We start from the raw sequence: 19,230 nt of genomic DNA, 5'->3' as shown, positions 1-19,230 counted from the left end.
TTTATACGTGATATAAAAGGTAAGATTCATAAAAATCAATACGGAATGTTTAACTCCTACGTACATATATATGACTAGATGTATAATTTATTATTATTTCTATTTTTTGTATTTTCATTGTTTTCTATTAACATGAGTAGTGAACACTTGAATATATATTCGTTAAACATTACAAAAACGGAATGAGCACAGCCAGGGCCAGTCCTATGACCATCGGAGCCCCCAGTCATAGGCAAACGTACTTTAGCAGGCAATTCGGCGCCCGCTCAGTCATTGGCGCCCAGGCGGCTGCCTATATGTTGCCTGTAAGATTAAGCGAGTCCAAATCCATCAGAGATTGAAAAACGTGAATTAAGATTAGATTTTTGCATTGGCTTTTCAGATGGGTTAAGAAACAGTACCCTCTACTGTTTACTAGTGCAACTTGTTTTTCTGCTTAAGAATGAGTTCGGGGTCTGTCATCATTGTACTTAATTTAAAAAAATTGGTCCGAGTCATATTAACAAAATTTATTACAAAGAAGTTAAATATCACTACATTCCATTTAATTTTAGAGGTTTTATTTTGTGCAAATCACAGTTAACATGAATGTAACTTGCAATACGTCTAAGGTTTCCGTAGTGTAGTGGTTATCACGTTCGCCTCACACGCGAAAGGTCCCCGGTTCGAAACCGGGCGGAAACATTTTTACCAACCATGCAAAGTGACATGTCACATTCTTATCTGTCCCGATTACTTAAAAACCAATAAATCTTTCTTTGTTATTGTACAAAAGGTGTTTATATGATCATCGGCAGAATGACATGCGCATTGTAAGCCAATACTCCTTAATGAGTATTACATTGCTGGTGTTCTTAAAATACAGTTATTTTTTTTAAATAAACAGATTAATACAGTACTAGTTCGCTGATAGTTCAATAAACGAACCTCCCGCAACTTTATAAGTTATTATGTACTTTAACTTTATTTCTAACATCACCCGCACAGGCAGACCCCCTGTAGACACATGCAGATCCGTAGATCTTTCGAGAAAAATCACCGAACGCTTTGTACGCGATTATACCTCAGGTTGGGACGCAAAGCAGACGTAGGAACTATTTGATGTGGCTGGTGGGTAGTAGGGACGTGATAGTGAGTGGCAATTCCGGCCAGCTCAGCGCCTTCACGCTGTCGATCCAGCAGTGTAGCTGGGTTTGCTGGCTCCATTCGGCTCTGTCCCTTTGGAACCAGAACACGGTCCACAATGGTTCTGCTGACTATGATTGCCCGGGTGGCGGATGGGCTGCTCCTTGCTGCCTCGATGCAAGAAGATGAACAGGTTTCAATGAGATGTTTTTTAACTAGCCCTGCCTAAAAATGTTAACCTAATTGTATGCTGCTAGTGGCTATCGTAACTTTTGTGTAACTTGCATGATGTTCCCTGGTTGGCGGATATTCATTTTGTGTGTACGTGTTTTCATGTCAACGCAGATGTGCTATAGAATATCGGTGTAACTTGTAAGCCACTGATTGTGATGCCTTAGTTATTATAACACTCATCAGCTGTTACTATACCCTGCGACTGCACCTCCGATCACTTTAGTGAAACCTGCTTGTTCGTTTTGGTTCCAGTTGTGTCCTGAATTACCTTCACTGACTTGTTCGTACGCATGTTAGTGTTTCTTGCATTCAGATCAATCTAATCTATGTTTTCACCCTTGTGTCACTTAAACTTACACTCATCGCTTTCCCTGTGACGGGGAGAAGGTTCGTCCCATGGCGCAACACTGTCAGTTTCCATTTATTAATGCGAGTTGCATAATGCATTGTCGCCTTTGTCGTCCGTGCAGTCGGGTCGGGACCTGCAGCAGTATCAGAGTCAGGCCAAACTGCTCTTCCGCAAGCTGAATGAGCAGAGCCCTAATCGGTGTACGCTGGAGGCCGGATCCGTGGTATTCCAGTGAGTCTAGTAGCTCCTCATTGCATTCATTGTATTAACTGTACACGTACACAAATAACGCTAGTCTTAAAATAACCATGATATAATTGAGCTCATGAATAATTAGTATGACCTTGGCACACTGTACAAAATAGATGTTGTGAAATTTCTCCAGCCAGTCTGTGTTTCATATCCTTGTTACATTACAGCTGTAGATGTCACGCTACTCTTTTGTCACTCCAAAAATGAATAACAAGGCTGTCAGACTTGTCCATGTACTGGGGGCAGTAATATAACTATCCTGGTGTGTAAAATACTCTGTTTGTAGCCTCTTAATAAGATGTGTTGTCATTGGTGAAGGAAATCTCTGATTTCCTGGGTTCTCTCTCAGCTATGTGATCGAGCAGGGAGTGTGCTACCTAGCACTGTGTGAAGTAGGATTCTCCAAGAAGCTGGCCTTTGCCTACCTGGAAGATCTTCAGACAGAGTTTCATGAGCGGCACGGGAAGAAGGTCCCCACGGTCTCCCGGCCGTACTCCTTCATCGAATTTGGTGAGCGTAATATTTTCCATGCCCTTTTTTCACACCACAGAACATGGTCCACTATGGGTGAACGACAGCCTCTAGGCTTATAATTTTACTGCCTTTACCCTAACTGCCCCCTAATCTCTTTACCACTCAGACACATACATCCAGAAGACAAAGAAGTCGTACATTGACAACAGGGCGCGTAGGAACCTGGGCAACATCAACACGGAACTGCAGGATGTACAGCGAATCATGGTGGCTAACATAGAAGAGGTGCTTCAACGTGGAGAGGCCTTATCTGGTAATGAAACATCCCAGCTGCGTCTACTGTATCCCTAGGGTCTGGCTGCCGCAAGCATAATGTGGGACGTTAGTGATTGATAAAAGAAGTTTCATGAACCACTTGCTATATTTTCTGACCCCACTAGATGGTGCTCTCTGCACAACAACAGCTCAAAGCATGGCCCAAAGCTAGGCAAGTGCGCCATCTAGTGAGGAGAAAAATACAGCAAATGGTTCATGAAGCTTTATCTGGCCATTACTAGGACACCCCCTCCCTCAGAACTATTAACGATAGGGCTGGCACTACAATGAACGGGAGGGGTTTAAGTTGGGTGTAGAGGTAGGACTATGGTGGGATGTTTTGCAGCGCTTCATTAATTTGAACTGAACCACAGCCCAGGGCTGAGGGCTACGGCTCGGGGTCCAGATGGCCTAATGTGCTGTCGGCTTGCTGTAGCAGTGAGATGTTTTGTAAAACAGGCATTTACCCTCAAGCCATGTAGATTATATATGTCAGCATATTATCCACCTTACTTGTACACTTAGGACAAAAACACCGGCTAATTAAATGCAACCGTATAGAATAAAAAAATCAGTATTTAAGTGATACAGGATATTGGTTAGTGCTACAAAAATGCTGGTAAAGTTCTTCTGGAGTGGTTCTGTTTTGACCAGTGTGGTGGTCGTGTTCCCTCACCCTGCATCCTCCCAGCTCTGGATTCCAAAGCCAGCAACCTGTCCAGCCTCTCCAAGAAGTACCGCAGTGACGCCAAGTACCTGAACACGCGGTCCACATACGCCAAGCTGGCTGCCGGCGCCGTGGTCTTCATCACCATCATCATTTACGTTCGCTTTTGGTGGCTGTAAGCTGTAAGTCACCAAAAGCTGTACATCAGACTGATGTAATTAGCTGTATTATATGAATGTTTTTCTACTAACAGCTTACTCAGACATCCCTGTAAGTGTTGGTCTACCTGAATATGTGCAAAGTAGTTTTTTTTTTTTTAGGGGTAGGTTGTTCTTATGTAAACATCAGTCTTTGAAAAGCAGAATAATTTACTTAAGTACATTCCACACTGTACAGTTGTCTGAAATCACCAGATAGACCAATCCTTTTAATGTAATGGTGGGGGGTAAATGGGGGGGTGGTTTGGGCTGCTTTTCTGTGTTCGATTTCATCCAGTGTCCAGAATCATCATGAAGAATCGTTATGATCTTTAATTCACAATGTAAATCGTTTTATTTTATAAACATTTTATGTATTTGGGGTTAAAAAAAAACTTGTTGGATAATGGGGAAAAAAGTTAATTTCTTGCACAAGCTGCTATCCTCAAACTTTCTGCCTGACATTTTAACACTTGCGCCACACACACACACACATTCCGCATGTTCCGGGTGCTAGGAAAGGCCGGAACGGCCTTCCCCTCTACACCACAAGGTCAAAGTCATCTCTCTGGAAATGAAAATACAAAGAGCACGTGTCACAGAATCGCAGGGATGCATTAATTCTGTTGCTTTTACTCAAAGTGTGGCTGTTGTCTCCGATTCAGTCTGGCGTTTTATTAAAGCAACCAAAGGTATGTACTTTGCTCAAGGGTGCAAGTTTACCAGTGTTACCAACAGACCTTTAGATGAACACACCTTGTTAAAGCTCCTGATCTAATGCTAATGTAAATTTTTAATAGTCAGGGAAGATATTTGACACGTGCAGGAAGACTCATATGTAATGAGTAATGGTCACATAACTTAAACCTCAAAGAGCCACAGGAATATCTAAATCTGTCATATCATGTCTACCAATCAGCTGTGTAACCCTACCTCTTCATTGTAGTTCATCACATGCTGTTTGATCTTAGAGGAATCCACCCAGGTGACAAAGTCCTCCATGTTTCTGAAACAGGAAATAGATTTGAGACGCTGAGGGCCAGTTCGTACTTCACTTCTCCATTCGCACGTTCGATCGCAGGTGAGGGGACGTGACGTAAATTTCATCATCGGGAGTTGCAGGCAACTGCTGTCGGTGTGGGTGACGCCCAGATGTTTATGTCTAGCGGAAGCCTTGCACGTTTGCGAGCATTGACCTCGCATGTGCAAGAAAATCGATTAGGTATTTCCAGTAGGTGGCAGTGTGGATCTTCACAGCTTAGCTGTCACTGATGAAAGTATAGAGGAAGAGCAGTTGTTGTAGTTATGATGAGCAGAGTAGGGAGGACTTCAAAATACCATGGTATGCCTTATTACCGTAATACTACCCCCAATCTTGACTAACAACTTTAAAACTGCTCATAGAAGTTTACCCAGTTTATTACATTACTTGCATTTGTACGTTACAGTACATCTGCCCTCTCTAGCTCTGGTGGAATATCTCTGCTGTATGCATACACCGACTGCAAGCATCTGCATCCACAGCCAAATGTAGAACGATCGCAAGCAGCCACACGAATGACCATCTACAGCCCGAATGCACGCAAAAGTTCATGCGGAAAAGTGACGCATGAACTAGGCTCGACGGCGCTATGACAGCATCCACCCGCAGTGGTTTATTACCTTTGCTAAAAGTCTCAGATCTTTCACTGCCCCAACACAGCTTCTGCATAGTTTGCACCTACCTTTGAAAATCGACCCTCTCTCTGAATCTCCACACTCACATCAGTCGGCTTTCCTTACTATTGCTGAATCACATCTACAGCACAAATAAAACCGATATTTGAAATCATATACTATAGAACTGGGGGAGGGGGGGGATCTGAAGGGTTTCGCTTCAATCCCAGCCTCAGCACGGTTGTGGGTACTTGACTACCAGGTCTCAGGGTGCCCTTCAGGGCTGTGCTTACTCTCATGGAGAGCAAGATGGGGGAGGCGTAAAGAGAATCTCCCCATGGAGATAATGTATCAATAATAATCATTATACATCTTGCTCTGATGTGAAACTCGGAAAAGGCGGTTTAGACCAGTCATGTAAATGGATGCTCAGCATGTCTCCCTGCAATTCTAGGCTGCATCACTGCAATTGTGACACCATCACAAGCAGGATGTCAGAAGTAGAGAAAGGGCAGGAGAGAAGAGGAGCCAGGCATGTGGTCCAACCCTTCTACAACCACTACGATGGACGTGTGGGGGGGGGTCTCACCTGGTGACAAGGAAGGCAGGATCGGTGATGATCTCCGGTCCAACCCTCACATCTAACACAGTTCAGGATGTACATGTTCTTTAAAGCAGGGTTTTAAGAGTAATAGTAACAATTCCTTCATTGCTCATCACTAGACCAAATTTGTGTCTTAACTCAGTGGGTTCATCCTTTAGATAAACCGATCAGGAATTGGTATGGTCAAAACAACAAAGTTCTGAAGCACTTCCTGTTCTAATCAGAAGATCTAGGTTCTCTCCACTGGTATAAGGAAGCATTAAAAAGCATTAAAAAATAAACAGATGGATAATACACTGCAAAGCAGCCAGTGAAGGATACGGCCCTGCTCGATGAAGGTGATGGCCGTTTTCAGGTTCTGAGCCATGCGTAGGCTCAACATGATAGTGGGTAGACGCCTCCTAGAGGGGGAGGAAGGGAAAACGGGTGACGTGTGACATGAGAGCTAACAGGAAAGTGAGTCACATGCTTCCTGCTTAGCGCACACACACTCAGCACAGCCGCAGGCTGCCAGTGGAGCAGAATCCTGCCACCTTCTGCTCACCTGCAGAAGGAGGAAGCCGTGACCTTATCAGCCAGGGCCAAGTTCTGTTTGGTTGGAATGAGGCCCACACTGTACCTGTGTGGAAAGGTGTAGAGGTTAGACTACTTTAGATACTAAACCCATTACATGACTAACTTAACCGACGTCTTCGTGAAACAGATACAGGCATTAATACAAGTGACCAAATCAGACCTACCCCCCCCCCCCCAACCAAAGGCTTCAAAGATCTATCTTTATCAGTTTCGCTGTCTGTTTATCCAAAGTTACACATAGTTTTACTCATTTATACAACTTATGTTATTGAACTGTTGTCTTATTCACTATTCAGCTGGAAACAACCTCAAACATCATATATTCCTGTCAGTGTGGGGACTCTCCATTCATTTCTATGGACATAATCATAATCTTAACTATGGTGACCTTAACCTTAAGTAAAAAACCAAAACAAGACTATTGGTTGTTTGTACTGCATTCACAAATGTTTATAAAATTGAGGTTTATATTGTGAGGACCTGAAAAATACCCCCACAAGAGAAAAACTGGTTTTACCACATTGTGGTAAACACACACAAACACACAATTTTGTAGACTCACAGCTTCTCCAGCAGTATAGTGGTGCTGTGTGCTCGGAAACCGTCCTTCTCGTCGAGGTCTCGGATCTTCTTCGCCAGTTCCCTGATGTTGCGACTCAGCTTGTTGTACCTGTGGGGTCAGTTGGGAATCACATCAAGACCACCATAGCATATAAAATCAGACACTATACCCTACACCTACAATACCGCAACATAGCCAAAAAGAAAAAGAGGCCATTAATAAATCTGCGAATGACATGTTAAAATACGTACTGAACTACTGATATGCATTACATGCCCTCGATCTCACCTGCTTACTAAAAACGTCCGTCGCGCTTCTACATTCCGCCTCACTACACCGGACACCCGTTTCGTGTTATCTATCAAAGCTCGTTAAAACGCAACCCATTTCATTTACAAACGAGCAGTCCTACTAATAAATGTTTTATACTCAGTACGTGGATTACAACTAACCACAAACGATTCATTACTAGCTAAGTGCTCAGCTTAACTGTCATGGCGGCGCCCATAAACCAACGTGAGCAAAACCCATACGACCCATACAATGGGATTTTAAATTTAGTATTATTTATACAGAAATACAAATAAATTAGACGTTTAAAACAATATGAATGTAACATCCAGATAAGCGTGACATTTAAGGAATATGACTAAGTATATAATTACTATCGAAAGTAAACCATTCGGAACATATAAACTTTAGACAATAAACAGAGACAATTAATCAGAGGAGTACCGATGTGTGTCTTACTTTGTGTAGTCTTCTCGCTTCTCGATGTGGTATCTCCGCAAAACTTTAACTTCATGTAAGTTATTATCCACTTCCCAATTAATAAAGTCAACCTTTTTCAAGAGCTTCTGCTCATGAAATTTTAGCTTACGAACCATTGTGCGAACGTAAGCTTACTGTTAACCAAAAAATATTTATAGTTATGGCTAATGTTAATCATAAAAACAATTAAAACCTTATTCTGAAGAGCAAGTAGTTAGAGCATTTTAAAACCCGAAAACCTTCTTCTTCTGTTGATTTAATCTCGAGTGCGCTGTCCGTATGGGGTTCATACTGCCATCTTACGTCTTGGAGTGTAATAACGGCCTCGGCCTCGCCCTCGCCTACATTACAATTGGTATAACTCAATGCCTGAGATGGTGAAGGTTTAAATGTTGCGGCGATGGTTGCCGTCCGAGGTTAAGGTTGTGGGTCGATTATATGTATTAGAGTTTATTAGGAGTTTATCTGAAGTCTCCGTCACATTATTTAACAACGATTCTTTATTAATAAACTGAAAGCTTTTCTTTTCATTTTGATTCTTATGAGGGATGTGATTTTTTTAAAGGTGAAGCGCAATCATATGTTCTAATAGCGGAAAAACTGGAACAGAATAAATATTTTATTTATTTAAACCAATAGTCTTATTTTTGATTCTGAATATAATCACCTGGCGATGTATGCATATTATACATATTCTAAACAGGTCTAATTAAAATATCAATAAATTAAAAATTTAACGACTGTTGTTACTGAAAATTTATGACATCACAAGTAATTTATCGATCGACAAACTTATTACAATATCCAGAAAGTTAGCAAGCGGTTTCTCAACAACGTCTGCCTTTTTCGGGTCGTCATTGCCATCTGTACAATCCCGTTGCCAAATTCTGCATGATTTTATGCTGATTTCATCACCCCTTCAGCGTAAAATACATTTAAGATGTAGAAAATATTTCGCTTAATGTTTTTTTTAATGAATTGCTATGTACTGTGGAGTTTTCTTTATTAATAATGTGAAAAGTAGTCATTTTATGACTGTTCTTCATGTTTAATACGACGGAACGTATTCCGCAATACGTAATATAACGGGAAATCATATACGTGTTCCTGGAAATGATGTTATTGTCTACACAGTGGCAGTTAAACGACTGAAACTTTCAATACCTTATTCAACCCAACTTTATAAAACACTAAAACAGCAATGGTCCTTCGACTGTACACAATTCGTGAAATTATTCGTAAAACAATTTTTTAAAGAAAATATTTAAAACAATTAACATAAGGTACTGGAGTGAAGAAGACGAAAACGGGTTTTGAGAAGTGTATGAAGTATTCGGTAGAACACCATTTTCACCGAGGACTATGGGCAAGTGATAAAAAAAAATATATATATATATATATATAATAAAACAGCAATAAAACAGCGTTGTGCTGCACTCATCAGTAATAGCGCAAAGGGCGCACGGAGTTCGTCAGTATGCGCACTGACAGCAGCGCGTAAAAGCGACGCTCATCTGCAAAAGGAGCGGAAGAGTAGGAGCCTAAATTAGCGGCGGCGAGGTGAAGCTGCGAAGTTCCGATGCGCGCATCTGCCCAGGCGGCGCTCCGGGAGGGGGCATATTCAAATCGGAAAATAAAACAATAGAGACTACGTAGCAGTGAAATACAGCAAGATCTGCCGTCTGACATTTTTTTCTTCATCAGTACTTCTTTTTTTTAAGTCGACAAATTACTCAAGCGAACTGGCTGATCATCCCGTGTGATCCGCAAGGCGCGGGTGACCTTATGTGGATCTGCTCAAAATATGAGCCATCACTCCGTTATCTTCTGGGGAAAAGTTTTGATCTCCATCGCCTGCTGCTTTCCACTCTCTGCGGGTAGGACACGCTTGATTTTAAACCGTCCGAGTATCTTCTGTGCTGTGTGCATTTACCGTTTCAGTTCGTCCTCCAGATGAGTTGACATCTTTTGGCACACACTTCCTTTGATTTCGGTTTGTGACTTTGAATTTGTTTTTTTGTTTTAATATCATAATTACGTAGCGCCGATTTAGTGTTTATGTGGTTATTTTAAGGAGCCATTATTAGAAAATCGGATGTCTATTGCATCTGCGGGTCGTTTGGTGTCCGTTTGAGTTTCCGATGTGTTTTGGAAGGATGTTACTGACTGTCGCTCCTTCCTAAGCGTGGCTTCACCCACCCTTTACCTTACCTCAATGGCTCTGGGTAATATATGATTACCGGCTCGCCCACAACACAAATCCGACGGAACTCGACCAAATCGATAAATTTGACCTGGCGCCTGGATTAAATAGCATCAAAACGGATCTAGTTGAGTAATCTAACGCGGAAATCCACCGTAGAATATGATTAGAAACGCGCCTGACCAGATGTAGTACATTTGACAGCTGAAGTGAAGCTTTAATGCGGATCCGTGATGCTTGCTGAGCCCACAATTGTGAAGCTGAGCCGAAATCCATGTAGGCCTATTTGTCCGCTCTGACGGCGGACTATGATTGCGCGTCGTTGATTTGCACTTTTAATAAGTGTATAATGTAAATGCATATTTATTTTTTGTGGGACAAGTAGAGTGAGTTGTTTAGGAACAGGCCTACAAATTTCACCTTTTTAGATAGGCAGAAATTACAAGAATTTGTGAAAGTGTTTCAGGACAAATGTAAAACTTTTGCAGAGAGCAGATATACGAAATGCCCTTTGATGTGACCACAGCGGCTTATTTTCTGCGGCTGGCACTGATTCATGCAAAGGTGGTTTAAACGTGCCAGCGCACCTTGGCACCCTGTATTGCTTCCCGTTCTGGTTACTACACCTGTTTTCTCCATGCAAGCAGTTGTCATATTTGAATCATTAATACTGTACTGCTGCACATATTACTCCCCTTCAGCTTATTGTCACCTGTCTCCATTGGTGAGGCCACGGGGCAATAAAACAAGAGGCTAGCCACCGTCTAAATACTTGTCCAATGCGGACTTGTGAACATTCACATTTATTTATTTAGTAAAGACTTTTACCCTAAATACAACAGAGAATAGAGGTTCCGCCAGTTCCTGTAGCATTTCCCAGCAATGAAACCACTCTGATCTGAACCAGCAACTTATGATCACTGGCACAGATGCATCCTGCATCCCACAGAGCTCCACACCACCTACCAAACCCATATGCATGTTCCTTGTGATCCGACAATTGAATTAAGAACTTTAAGCTAATAGTCATCATCAGTTCACCTAATTGATATTCATACTACAGCCTCATATTTTTTCCTTCCTCCCATTTCCATTGGCATCAAATTTCAACCAGGTGATCTGTAAATAAGGCTCTTAATTTACTCAAGGATGTTTAACACCATGAAAATTATTTAATTTGTAAGATTCAATGCAAAATGCAAACATGGGTTTGGGATGTGATCGAGGTCATAGGTCAGAAATGTTGTCAAATCTCAAGTAAAGGCATACGTCGTACCAATTTGTACCTTTAACTGTACAATTACTTGTCACTGGGGCTGCAGCCTCAAGGGTCTGCCGATTGTACCCTAGCTGTAGGTAATTGTACCTTTAAGTCTAATTTGAGGTACGGAAATTGAAATTTAAGGAGAATTTCTGTAACATTGGGGGTACGTTAATGTTGTTTGTACCTTGGGGAACAAACTGTACCAGGGCAGTCCCATTTTGTCTCAGTACAGAGAGAAATCATAGTCTGTCAGTTGGTCTCAATCACTGAAAGTCTATGGGCTGGTAGCCATGACAACATTAGTTCAGTGACCCCTAGAGGAATCACAGTATGCAAGGAAACCCTGTCCAGATGTTTAATAGTAGTAGGCTGGGTTGGCACATTTTGGACTGATACATACTGAATCACAATACCCTTGATAACACACATATTCAAACATAAGGTGAAATATGACTTGGGGCTTCTAGCTACTAGGTTTAGTGGCTCCTTGAAGTCCAGATGTTCCACGTTACTACTGGAGCACATGCCCAGGGTGGTCTGTGGGAATGGAAATGGCCATGATTCCAGTTAAGGGGACAGGCCACTGTGAATAAGCATACTGGTGACGTTCAGGGGTGTAGTTAGAGATTAATGGATAGGGGGACTGAGTCTTTGCTGGGGAGGGCGATGGAAGACATATATAATATAGAAAGCTATTCATGACTTAAGCCAATAAACCCCCCTAAATTAGGCCTAATGACAGGACAGCTGACATTTGGGGGCTCATCCTTTCAATACGTATTTGTGTGGGCTTTCAACAATTGGGATAACATAAGCCTCAGGAAGTTGCACTGTGTCCTAACACTCTTTGAACGACTTCCTTTTCTCTGCGGATAATAGGCAACAGTAGGACAGTCTACCTCCCGCTCTCTTCTTCTTGATCTCTCTCATTCTCTCTCCCACCTTCTCCAGTCTCTGGTTCTCCGTCCTACTCTGCCCATCTATTTGTTTGTTTTTTTTTTACCTTTCCCTCTCCTCTCTCTGAAGCTCTTCCAGGGAATCCCTGCCGAAATCTTCATCCTCCCTTTAAAAGAAAGGCCCATCCTTATGTCATCTAATTGAATCGTACATTGGCAGGAATAATAGCATCGCTAATTATTAGCGGCATGTGCCTACAAACGCGCAGCTTTCTGTTCCGTCAGACGTCACCAGCTTAATAGATAAATGAGAAGAGCCCTCTAGGTTGAGACTGTACAGCAACAGGAAGCTGGCAGCCCACGTATGGAATACACTTGGGGATAAGTACTGGTAGCTGTAATATTTGCCTGCTGTTTTACGGGCAGTTCCAGGATTATGGCTGTGACAATTAGGCTTGTTTTAGTGAGTAGAATACCTCAGAAAACGGACAAGCTTAGTGTCAACAAGTCGATTTGCATGTTTTTATGTCAATTTGCATATTTTGCATTTTTCATGCAAATGCTTGGGTTGAATACATAGAAAACCTCGAAATTCATGTTACTTTCTATCTTAAAAATGTGTAACATGTTTTCAGCATTATGGATGTAATGTGGGATTGGCCCTATGCAAAACAGAGCCACATTATGCATTGGACACAGAAACCAGTGCGTTAAACTGTCTGCTTCAGCTTTCAGGTTGAATACCTTCGCATGTGTGATTCAGGCCCTTTCTTTGTATTCCTCCTGTGCTGTTTTCAGTTGGAGGTTTACCGTATTGCTATTCTTAAATTAATGTTTCCCGGTCTTTGAATTATAATCACAACAGTGTGATATATTCATGTTTAATCACGTATGGCAGAATGACTCACTTTCGCTTGGAATGTATTGCTTCATGTTCAGTTAAGAAAGTCCTACCACAGTCATTGTAATTTGTGCTTCACACGTTTGGTTGTGCAGAAATCTCGCACCCTTGGCGATCAGGTTGGCGACAAGCTGCCCAAAAGATACAGCTTCTGCATTTGTGCTTGATATAATATGTTGCACGTTTGTGTGTTGCAGCCGTGCAGTGTCTGGGAGACAGGGAGCCATGCGAGAACGATGCTACCTGCATACGCAACAACAACGGCACAGGATACTGCAGGTAGGCCCGGCGGGCAGCGTCTTAATGTGCATTACGGGGAATCCCAGCTTCTTTATGTGTATTGGAGGGGAATCCCAGTGAAATTGGGTAATCCAGCTCAACTCAAATTCGAATTCCATGAGGTGTGAAATCTGAAACTTGGGAAGTTTGTTCCTTTGTCAGAAAACCAGAACTCATTTTCCCTGTTGACTGGACTCCTCAAGGGTACATGGTGGGGTCTTAATTATTTTTTTTTGGTCAGGCAAGAATTTGGTGGTATGTGACACACAGAATTACTGGAATGAGCGCACAGAAAAACATTTATGGAAAGTTTGACTTGGTGGGAAAATAAAACTGAAATTAAATGTGTGAAAATGACTTCAGAGTAAGGTTTTCCTGTTTTCCAGTAATTTCAAACTGACTCCTCATCCCAAGTAAAATACACAATCTACACAGGGCAGTGGGAACCATGGTGGTTAAGAACAAAGACTTGGAGCCTGCAGGTTGCTGTTTCGAGACCCCGAGGGGTATAAGCTGTGTGAACCTCTGAGAATAATAATAATAATAATTTTCCAGGAAAACATCCAGCAAGTGGGTAAATCACAGTCTAAGCTGTATTGGTTTAATACCAAAAATAACACAATGTAAATAATTTGAAGGCATCGGTGCAGGATCCCGGAGGTTTACAAGTGAGATTCCACTTAGTACTGCACAGACATCTTAGGGAGTCAAAAGAATGTGTAAAGATATTTATCTGGGTAAAACGTACACTTAAAAAACACAATTTAGCATTAGAACATATTCAAATTAACAGTGACACGATATAAAAATAAATAAGAATGTCTTCTGTTCTCCAAAAAACTGGATATCTAGTTGGATGGCTAGATGAACACCGCTTCAGTTCCCAAACCTCTCCTCAGGGGCACCTCATTCCATGTATTAGTTAAATTTCACCACAAATTTACTTAATTAATTAACTTAGTTGATTAGTTTAAAAAGCCAATGACAGATGAAGTGTGTTAGTGGTTGAGTTAAGAAACACATGTGTGTATTAGATGGTGCTGCAAACACTGGGGTGACTTTGGCAGAGGATTTGAAACGGCTAAGCTGACACGCTTTGACAGACATAATATGATAGTTGTACACCAACATGGAGATGATTTAAAGAAGATTTTCTTTGGCTGGCTAAGACTTTTGCACGGTACTTTATACATTCATTTCTCTCAAAAACATAAAGAAGCAAGGAGAAGCATTTTCTTTCTTTCAGTTTTGCATGCCCTGGGTGGTGCTATGGGAGGGAGTAGATGAAAATAAAAAGGAAGTTGCAGCTTTATTAGGGGTGGGTGGTTGGGGGGGGGGGGGGGGGGGGGTCAGTCTCTTACACCAGTCACACATGTGCCGTGCTAAGCTCTGCAGTCATGCCAAGACGCACAGAAATGATGGAAAGTATGGTGAATGTTGGAAGGAGCGATCCTGCCTCGTACACATTTCCCAGCACTGTACAGCTCCCCCCGCTGGCCGTGCAGTGTATCTGCAGAATGCCGCAGCTCATCTGTATCAGCTCCGACTCTCTGCTGTTCATGTGTCCTGTGAATTTCACAGTGGATGGACACTATTCTCCAGTCTATTCAGACAGATGGGCTAAATGTTTGGGCTGCTCTTTATGGCTCAAAGGTCAGAAGGGCTTCTCTGCCCTCAAAAGACCAACGCTTCCTCTTTCTCCAAGACTGTACTGCTGAGTATTTGGCTTTGCAGTTCCTCTGGAAGAGCTGAGCTATTTAGTGGAGAGGTTTGGCATGGGTTGAGGGGGCCGGTTTGTGAAAATGGTATTCCTAAGGGGGGGGGGGGTGGTGAAATGAGCCTGCTGTGGAGGGTCTTTCAGAAGTGAGGAAGACCAGACCAATTGGTGTAACTGATTCCTTATGAGCTGAGCTGGAAGAAACATAAGACCGCTCAAGAACCAGGGGTGGGAAGAAGAACCAGTAGGTGGGTAAAAGAACCAGTAGGTGGGAAGAAGAACCAGGGGTGGGAACAAGAACCAGGGGTGGGAACAAGAACCAGTAGGTGGGAACAAGAACCAGGGGTGGGAACAAGAACCAGTAGGTGGGAACAAGAACCAGTAAGTGGGAACAAGAACCAGGGGTGGGAACAAGAACCAGTAAGTGGGAACAAGAACCAGGGGTGGGAACAAGAACCAGTAGGTGGGAAGAAGAACCAGTAGGTGGGAAGAAGAACCAGGGGTGGGAACAAGAACCAGGGGTGGGAACAAGAACCAGTAGGTGGGAACAAGAAGCAGGGGTGGGAACAAGAACCAGTAAGTGGGAACAAGAACCAGGGGTGGGAAGAAGAACCAGTAGGTGGGAAGAAGAGCCAGTAGGTGGTAACAAGAACCAGGGGTGGGAAGAAGAACCAGTAGGTGGGAACAAGAACCAGTAAGTGGGAACAAGAACCAGGGGTGGGAACAAGAACCAGTAAGTGGGAACAAGAATCAGGGGTGGGAACAAGAACCAGTAGGTGGCTTTGGATTATCTCCAACCTTCCTCCCTGCCTCAAGTTTTGGGAACTTCTGGTGCCAGAAGAGAGTGCAGGAGCATAGAATGCCAGAAGAGTGTCCCAAGAGTGATGAAATAAAGTTTTCATGCAAGGCCGTGGAATGAGACGCCTTGAAGTATAGAAACACTCTGTAGAGCTGTAAATATGGTGCAGAATGTCCTCGCTGTGGTAGTGACTCAGAGATGTGGCCACCTCTGTTTGCTGTTATTCTAATCATCTCTCGTCTTAGTCTGCAGGGGTAACAAGAGGTGTAGTTTATGCCAGAGGGAAACACGTTTAAAAAAGCATATACGTATCCCTAAACCTGTATATATGTACATGTATCTTATGGCAGTGTTTCTCAACCCGGTCCACAGAGACCTCCAGACGGTCCAGGATTTTGCTCTCTCCCAGTTCCTTGCCAGACAGTCTACATTTTTGCTCCTTCCCAGCTCTCAGGAGTTGGGAGGGAGCAAAAACATGTACTGTCTGGGGGTCCCTGAGGACCGGGCTGAGAAAACACTAGTTTATGCAAGACTTGTATTTGTAGCTGTGAGAGTGTGTGCATTTCTTTTGTGAATGTAATTTGATGTGTGTGTAAGTGTGTGTGTGTGTGTCATACCTCAGTACCCCTTGCCAAATTTTTGTGACCCATCCCTAGGTCCTGTCTCTGCTTCCCTGTAACTTTTTCATTCATCGTAATTATCCAGAAGAACATATGCACACGGCAGCCTGTTGAAATGAAGAGATCCACCTGCACAGAGCCACACAAGTACACAAACAGGGGGCTCAGCAGGTTAGGCCATTGTTGAGTGATGTCAGCAAGGTCCTTAACTCCCTGGTGCCCCAGGGACTGTCTGACCCGGCTTTCTCTCAAAAATAAAAACGTATGTTGCTTTGGATAAAAGCATCTCCACAATTAAAAAAAAAAAAATGACAATACACACAGAGGTTTAATTTTTTCATGCATATGCCAAACACCACAGGGCTGAAATAACAGGAACGCTTGAAGGGACAGTTTTGCAATGCAGCCCTTGCTGTCATTTGTTGAGCACATGAGTCACTGTGGGACTTTTCAGACAGGAAAGAAGAGAGGGACGTACCCTTCTGCTTTTTTGACCTGGTACCACCATGCCACATACAGCATTACGGCTTTTCTACCTCACAAAACAGATGCATACACACGCACACGCACACACACACGCATGCAAGTGCACAACAGTGCATGCTGATGCAGTTTGATGCTAATTATCTGCACGCGAGGTGTCCTTCCTGTGTGTGTGTGTATGTGTGTGTGCGCGCGTGCGTTTTTGAGTACTCGTGTGTGCAAAAGTGTCAGTGTGTCAGTGCTGATTTCCTGTGTCTAAAGAAAGAACTGAAATGAAATGACAGGAAGACACAAGGCACGAGCTTCCCCCTGCCACCTGATACCAATCACCAATCATCATCTTGCCCCCTTCCTCTGTTGTCTGGCTAGGTTTGCCTCTCTTCCTCCTTGGTTTCTGTACCTCCCCCACTATCACCCCTTCTTCCTATTTATCAGAATGTCTGCTCACCTTTATTCTCAGTTTCGCTGCTTAGAAAAACAGTTGTCAAAGCAAAAGACTGCTCCCCCTTTCCTCTCATTCTCAGTTCTAGATAGTCAAATGTCACTTGATCGTGTTCGTTTTATCTGATTTTGTCTTCAACTTGTTGATGAGCTTAATCGTTTGTTTCTAAGTTTATCTCTGTGTCTTATTCGGACATTTTCGTTTCGGTATTTAGGACGTAAGGCTTAGAAAGCTGGGGGGGAGAAATAGCAGAGACTGCGCAAATATCAAGTTTAGGGTTGTTCTCTTTCAGCAACACAGCATCCTGTTTTTATCAGGCGCTGCACCGATGGCTATTCATCAAGAACTGCAGCCCTGCCCACTGGCATGAAAATGTCCGGTCAACGTTGGCCTCGTGTCTGTAACAGAGCTGTAAAATGTCAATGGGCATCATATATTTGTTTATATATACATATAGTCACTTGTTTTTAAAAACAACAGGATGCGGTGACAGATACAGTCCCTTGATGACACGCCGGCCGTTCCGCTGATCGTTAGTTCTTATTTCTCGGTTTTACGGAGCTTTAGGGACTGTTCGGGATTTCTCCAGGATATCTGTCAGTGTGCCAGCCGACTTTTGCTGTCTCAAAACTACAGCCTTGCGTTTGAAACACATGATTTCGTTTCCCATATTTAAAATCCGCTTTGTATAACGCCTTAAAATAGGGAAGTATGTCGTGCTCGAAGTAAACGCGTAAAACTAGAACACGATTGGGGGAACAAAAGTCCTTCTGCTGGGTTTTATCAGACAACCTGAAACGCGACCAGCCCGTGACTCTTTAGTGGGTTTCATCCGATATGATCATAGAAGCTTGCTATTTTGTGTGGGTTGTAGTCATTTATTTGTTTGTTTGTTTATCTATTTATTTAGGAGAATCTGATGGAAATTTGTAATTTTCCTACCGTCGTTACGTTTTTAATCTCTTTATTTTACACATAGCCGCCTCACAGTTCATAACTCCCTTGCGAGTGAAGGCGCGTTGCGCAAGTAAAGAGAAGGAAATGCAACTTCTGGCAACTGTGTGCATTTCTATTGCAAAAAACCCACATCATGTATTAATTATACATTCAACCTTTTCTAAAATAAAACACCGGTATAGTTGGTTTATTGCAAATCTTTTCCTTTGCTGAGCGGCATCAGTGTCAGACGTTCCAGTAGTTGTGGGCAGGTTAATGGGGGAAAGTCTACATTCAGATGAACCTCAGCTGTGGTTTTATATGATTTCTTTAAAAGGTGCGCGAAACCGTTAAATGGCATTTAAACTTGCCTTGGATATGACAATGAGAGCGTAGATTTACGCCTAGCCCATTTTTCTCTTTTGCATATTCTGTGAAACTTAATTCAGTAATGAAATTTTCAGACTTAATTGTACAAATAATTAAATAATTATTATTAGTTATTAAAACATTTCACTTTCAGATCTTACTTTAATGAGAATATAGATATTCCCCTGAATATGTACTAGATAAGCAGTTGGAAGATGGATGCATTAAATCATACGTATGTTTATCCAAAAAAAATCTTATTTTTCAACAGAATCAGATTATATGAGTCATTCATTGAATGAATCTTTTGTTTCAGCAGAGTAATTAATGAGTAGAAGCATCGCCACTGTACCTTTCTGGAGTTGTGGTGCACAGTTTTACAACATCATTTGGCTGTAAGCTCAGACTCCTGCACTGCTTAAGATTCTCTTATTGGCCATTGTACAATGTAGGGTTGGCAGATTCCTAATATGCAGAGCCACATACCTCTGGTGGATGGGTGGATGGATGGAAATTCGGTATTACACTGTTGTGTTGAC

At 42.5% G+C, this 19,230-nt stretch overlaps 3 protein-coding genes and 1 non-coding gene across 4 annotated transcripts in view; 3 read left to right on the top strand and 1 right to left on the bottom strand.

The window, feature by feature from the left end:
* Positions 1 to 611: 611 nt before the first annotated feature.
* Positions 612 to 684, top strand: trnav-cac (transfer RNA valine (anticodon CAC)). The gene has a single exon. It is a non-coding gene; the product is annotated as a tRNA-Val (tRNA).
* A 438-nt stretch (positions 685 to 1,122) lies between these two features.
* sec22ba (SEC22 homolog B, vesicle trafficking protein a) lies at positions 1,123 to 4,308 on the top strand. The gene is made up of 5 exons (XM_048989029.1): positions 1,123 to 1,318; positions 1,830 to 1,939; positions 2,310 to 2,470; positions 2,601 to 2,747; positions 3,441 to 4,308. Exons 1-5 carry the CDS (start codon positions 1,244 to 1,246, stop codon positions 3,593 to 3,595), a joined length of 648 nt encoding a protein of 215 aa, XP_048844986.1. The 5' UTR covers positions 1,123 to 1,243; the 3' UTR covers positions 3,596 to 4,308.
* imp3 (IMP U3 small nucleolar ribonucleoprotein 3) lies at positions 3,945 to 8,083 on the bottom strand. The gene is made up of 7 exons (XM_048989037.1): positions 7,762 to 8,083; positions 7,012 to 7,119; positions 6,418 to 6,492; positions 6,195 to 6,274; positions 5,859 to 5,910; positions 4,547 to 4,619; positions 3,945 to 4,181 (listed from the first exon to the last, which is right to left on the bottom strand). The coding sequence occupies exons 1-7, from the start codon at positions 7,896 to 7,898 to the stop codon at positions 4,155 to 4,157; spliced, it is 552 nt and encodes a 183-aa protein (XP_048844994.1). The 5' UTR covers positions 7,899 to 8,083; the 3' UTR covers positions 3,945 to 4,154.
* Positions 8,084 to 9,263: 1,180 nt separating this feature from the next.
* LOC125716509 (neurogenic locus notch homolog protein 1-like) overlaps positions 9,264 to 19,230 on the top strand; it is a 28,279-nt gene continuing 18,312 nt past the window's right edge. The window contains exons 1-2 of the mRNA XM_048988893.1: positions 9,264 to 9,659; positions 13,244 to 13,325. Of these exons, the coding sequence (XP_048844850.1) occupies positions 9,587 to 9,659; positions 13,244 to 13,325 (155 nt within the window). The 5' untranslated portion in view covers positions 9,264 to 9,586. The remainder of the gene's footprint in view (positions 9,660 to 13,243; positions 13,326 to 19,230) is intronic.

The sequence above is a fragment of the Brienomyrus brachyistius genome, chromosome 21, assembly GCF_023856365.1.
Source record: "Brienomyrus brachyistius isolate T26 chromosome 21, BBRACH_0.4, whole genome shotgun sequence".
In the NCBI taxonomy this organism is placed as follows: Eukaryota; Metazoa; Chordata; class Actinopteri; order Osteoglossiformes; family Mormyridae; genus Brienomyrus; species Brienomyrus brachyistius.
Note: the sequence above shows the minus strand (reverse complement) of the source record. Positions and strands in the feature narration are given on the sequence as shown.

Excerpts from the sequence above, each read along its gene's own strand:
- sec22ba (XM_048989029.1), top strand. The coding sequence starts at position 1,244 with ATGGTTCTGCTGACTATGATTGCCCGGGTGGCGGATGGGCTGCTCCTT. Across the intron at positions 1,940-2,309 it reads GCCGGATCCGTGGTATTCCA|CTATGTGATCGAGCAGGGAG; the intron begins GTGAGTCTAGTA and ends GTTCTCTCTCAG. Across the intron at positions 2,471-2,600 it reads GTACTCCTTCATCGAATTTG|ACACATACATCCAGAAGACA; the intron begins GTGAGCGTAATA and ends TTTACCACTCAG.
- imp3 (XM_048989037.1), bottom strand. The coding sequence starts at position 7,898 with ATGGTTCGTAAGCTAAAATTTCATGAGCAGAAGCTCTTGAAAAAGGTT. Across the intron at positions 5,911-6,194 it reads CACCTTCATCGAGCAGGGCC|ATGTGAGGGTTGGACCGGAG; the intron begins GTATCCTTCACT and ends GAACTGTGTTAG. Across the intron at positions 4,182-4,546 it reads TGATGAACTACAATGAAGAG|AGAGATGACTTTGACCTTGT; the intron begins GTAGGGTTACAC and ends TTTCATTTCCAG.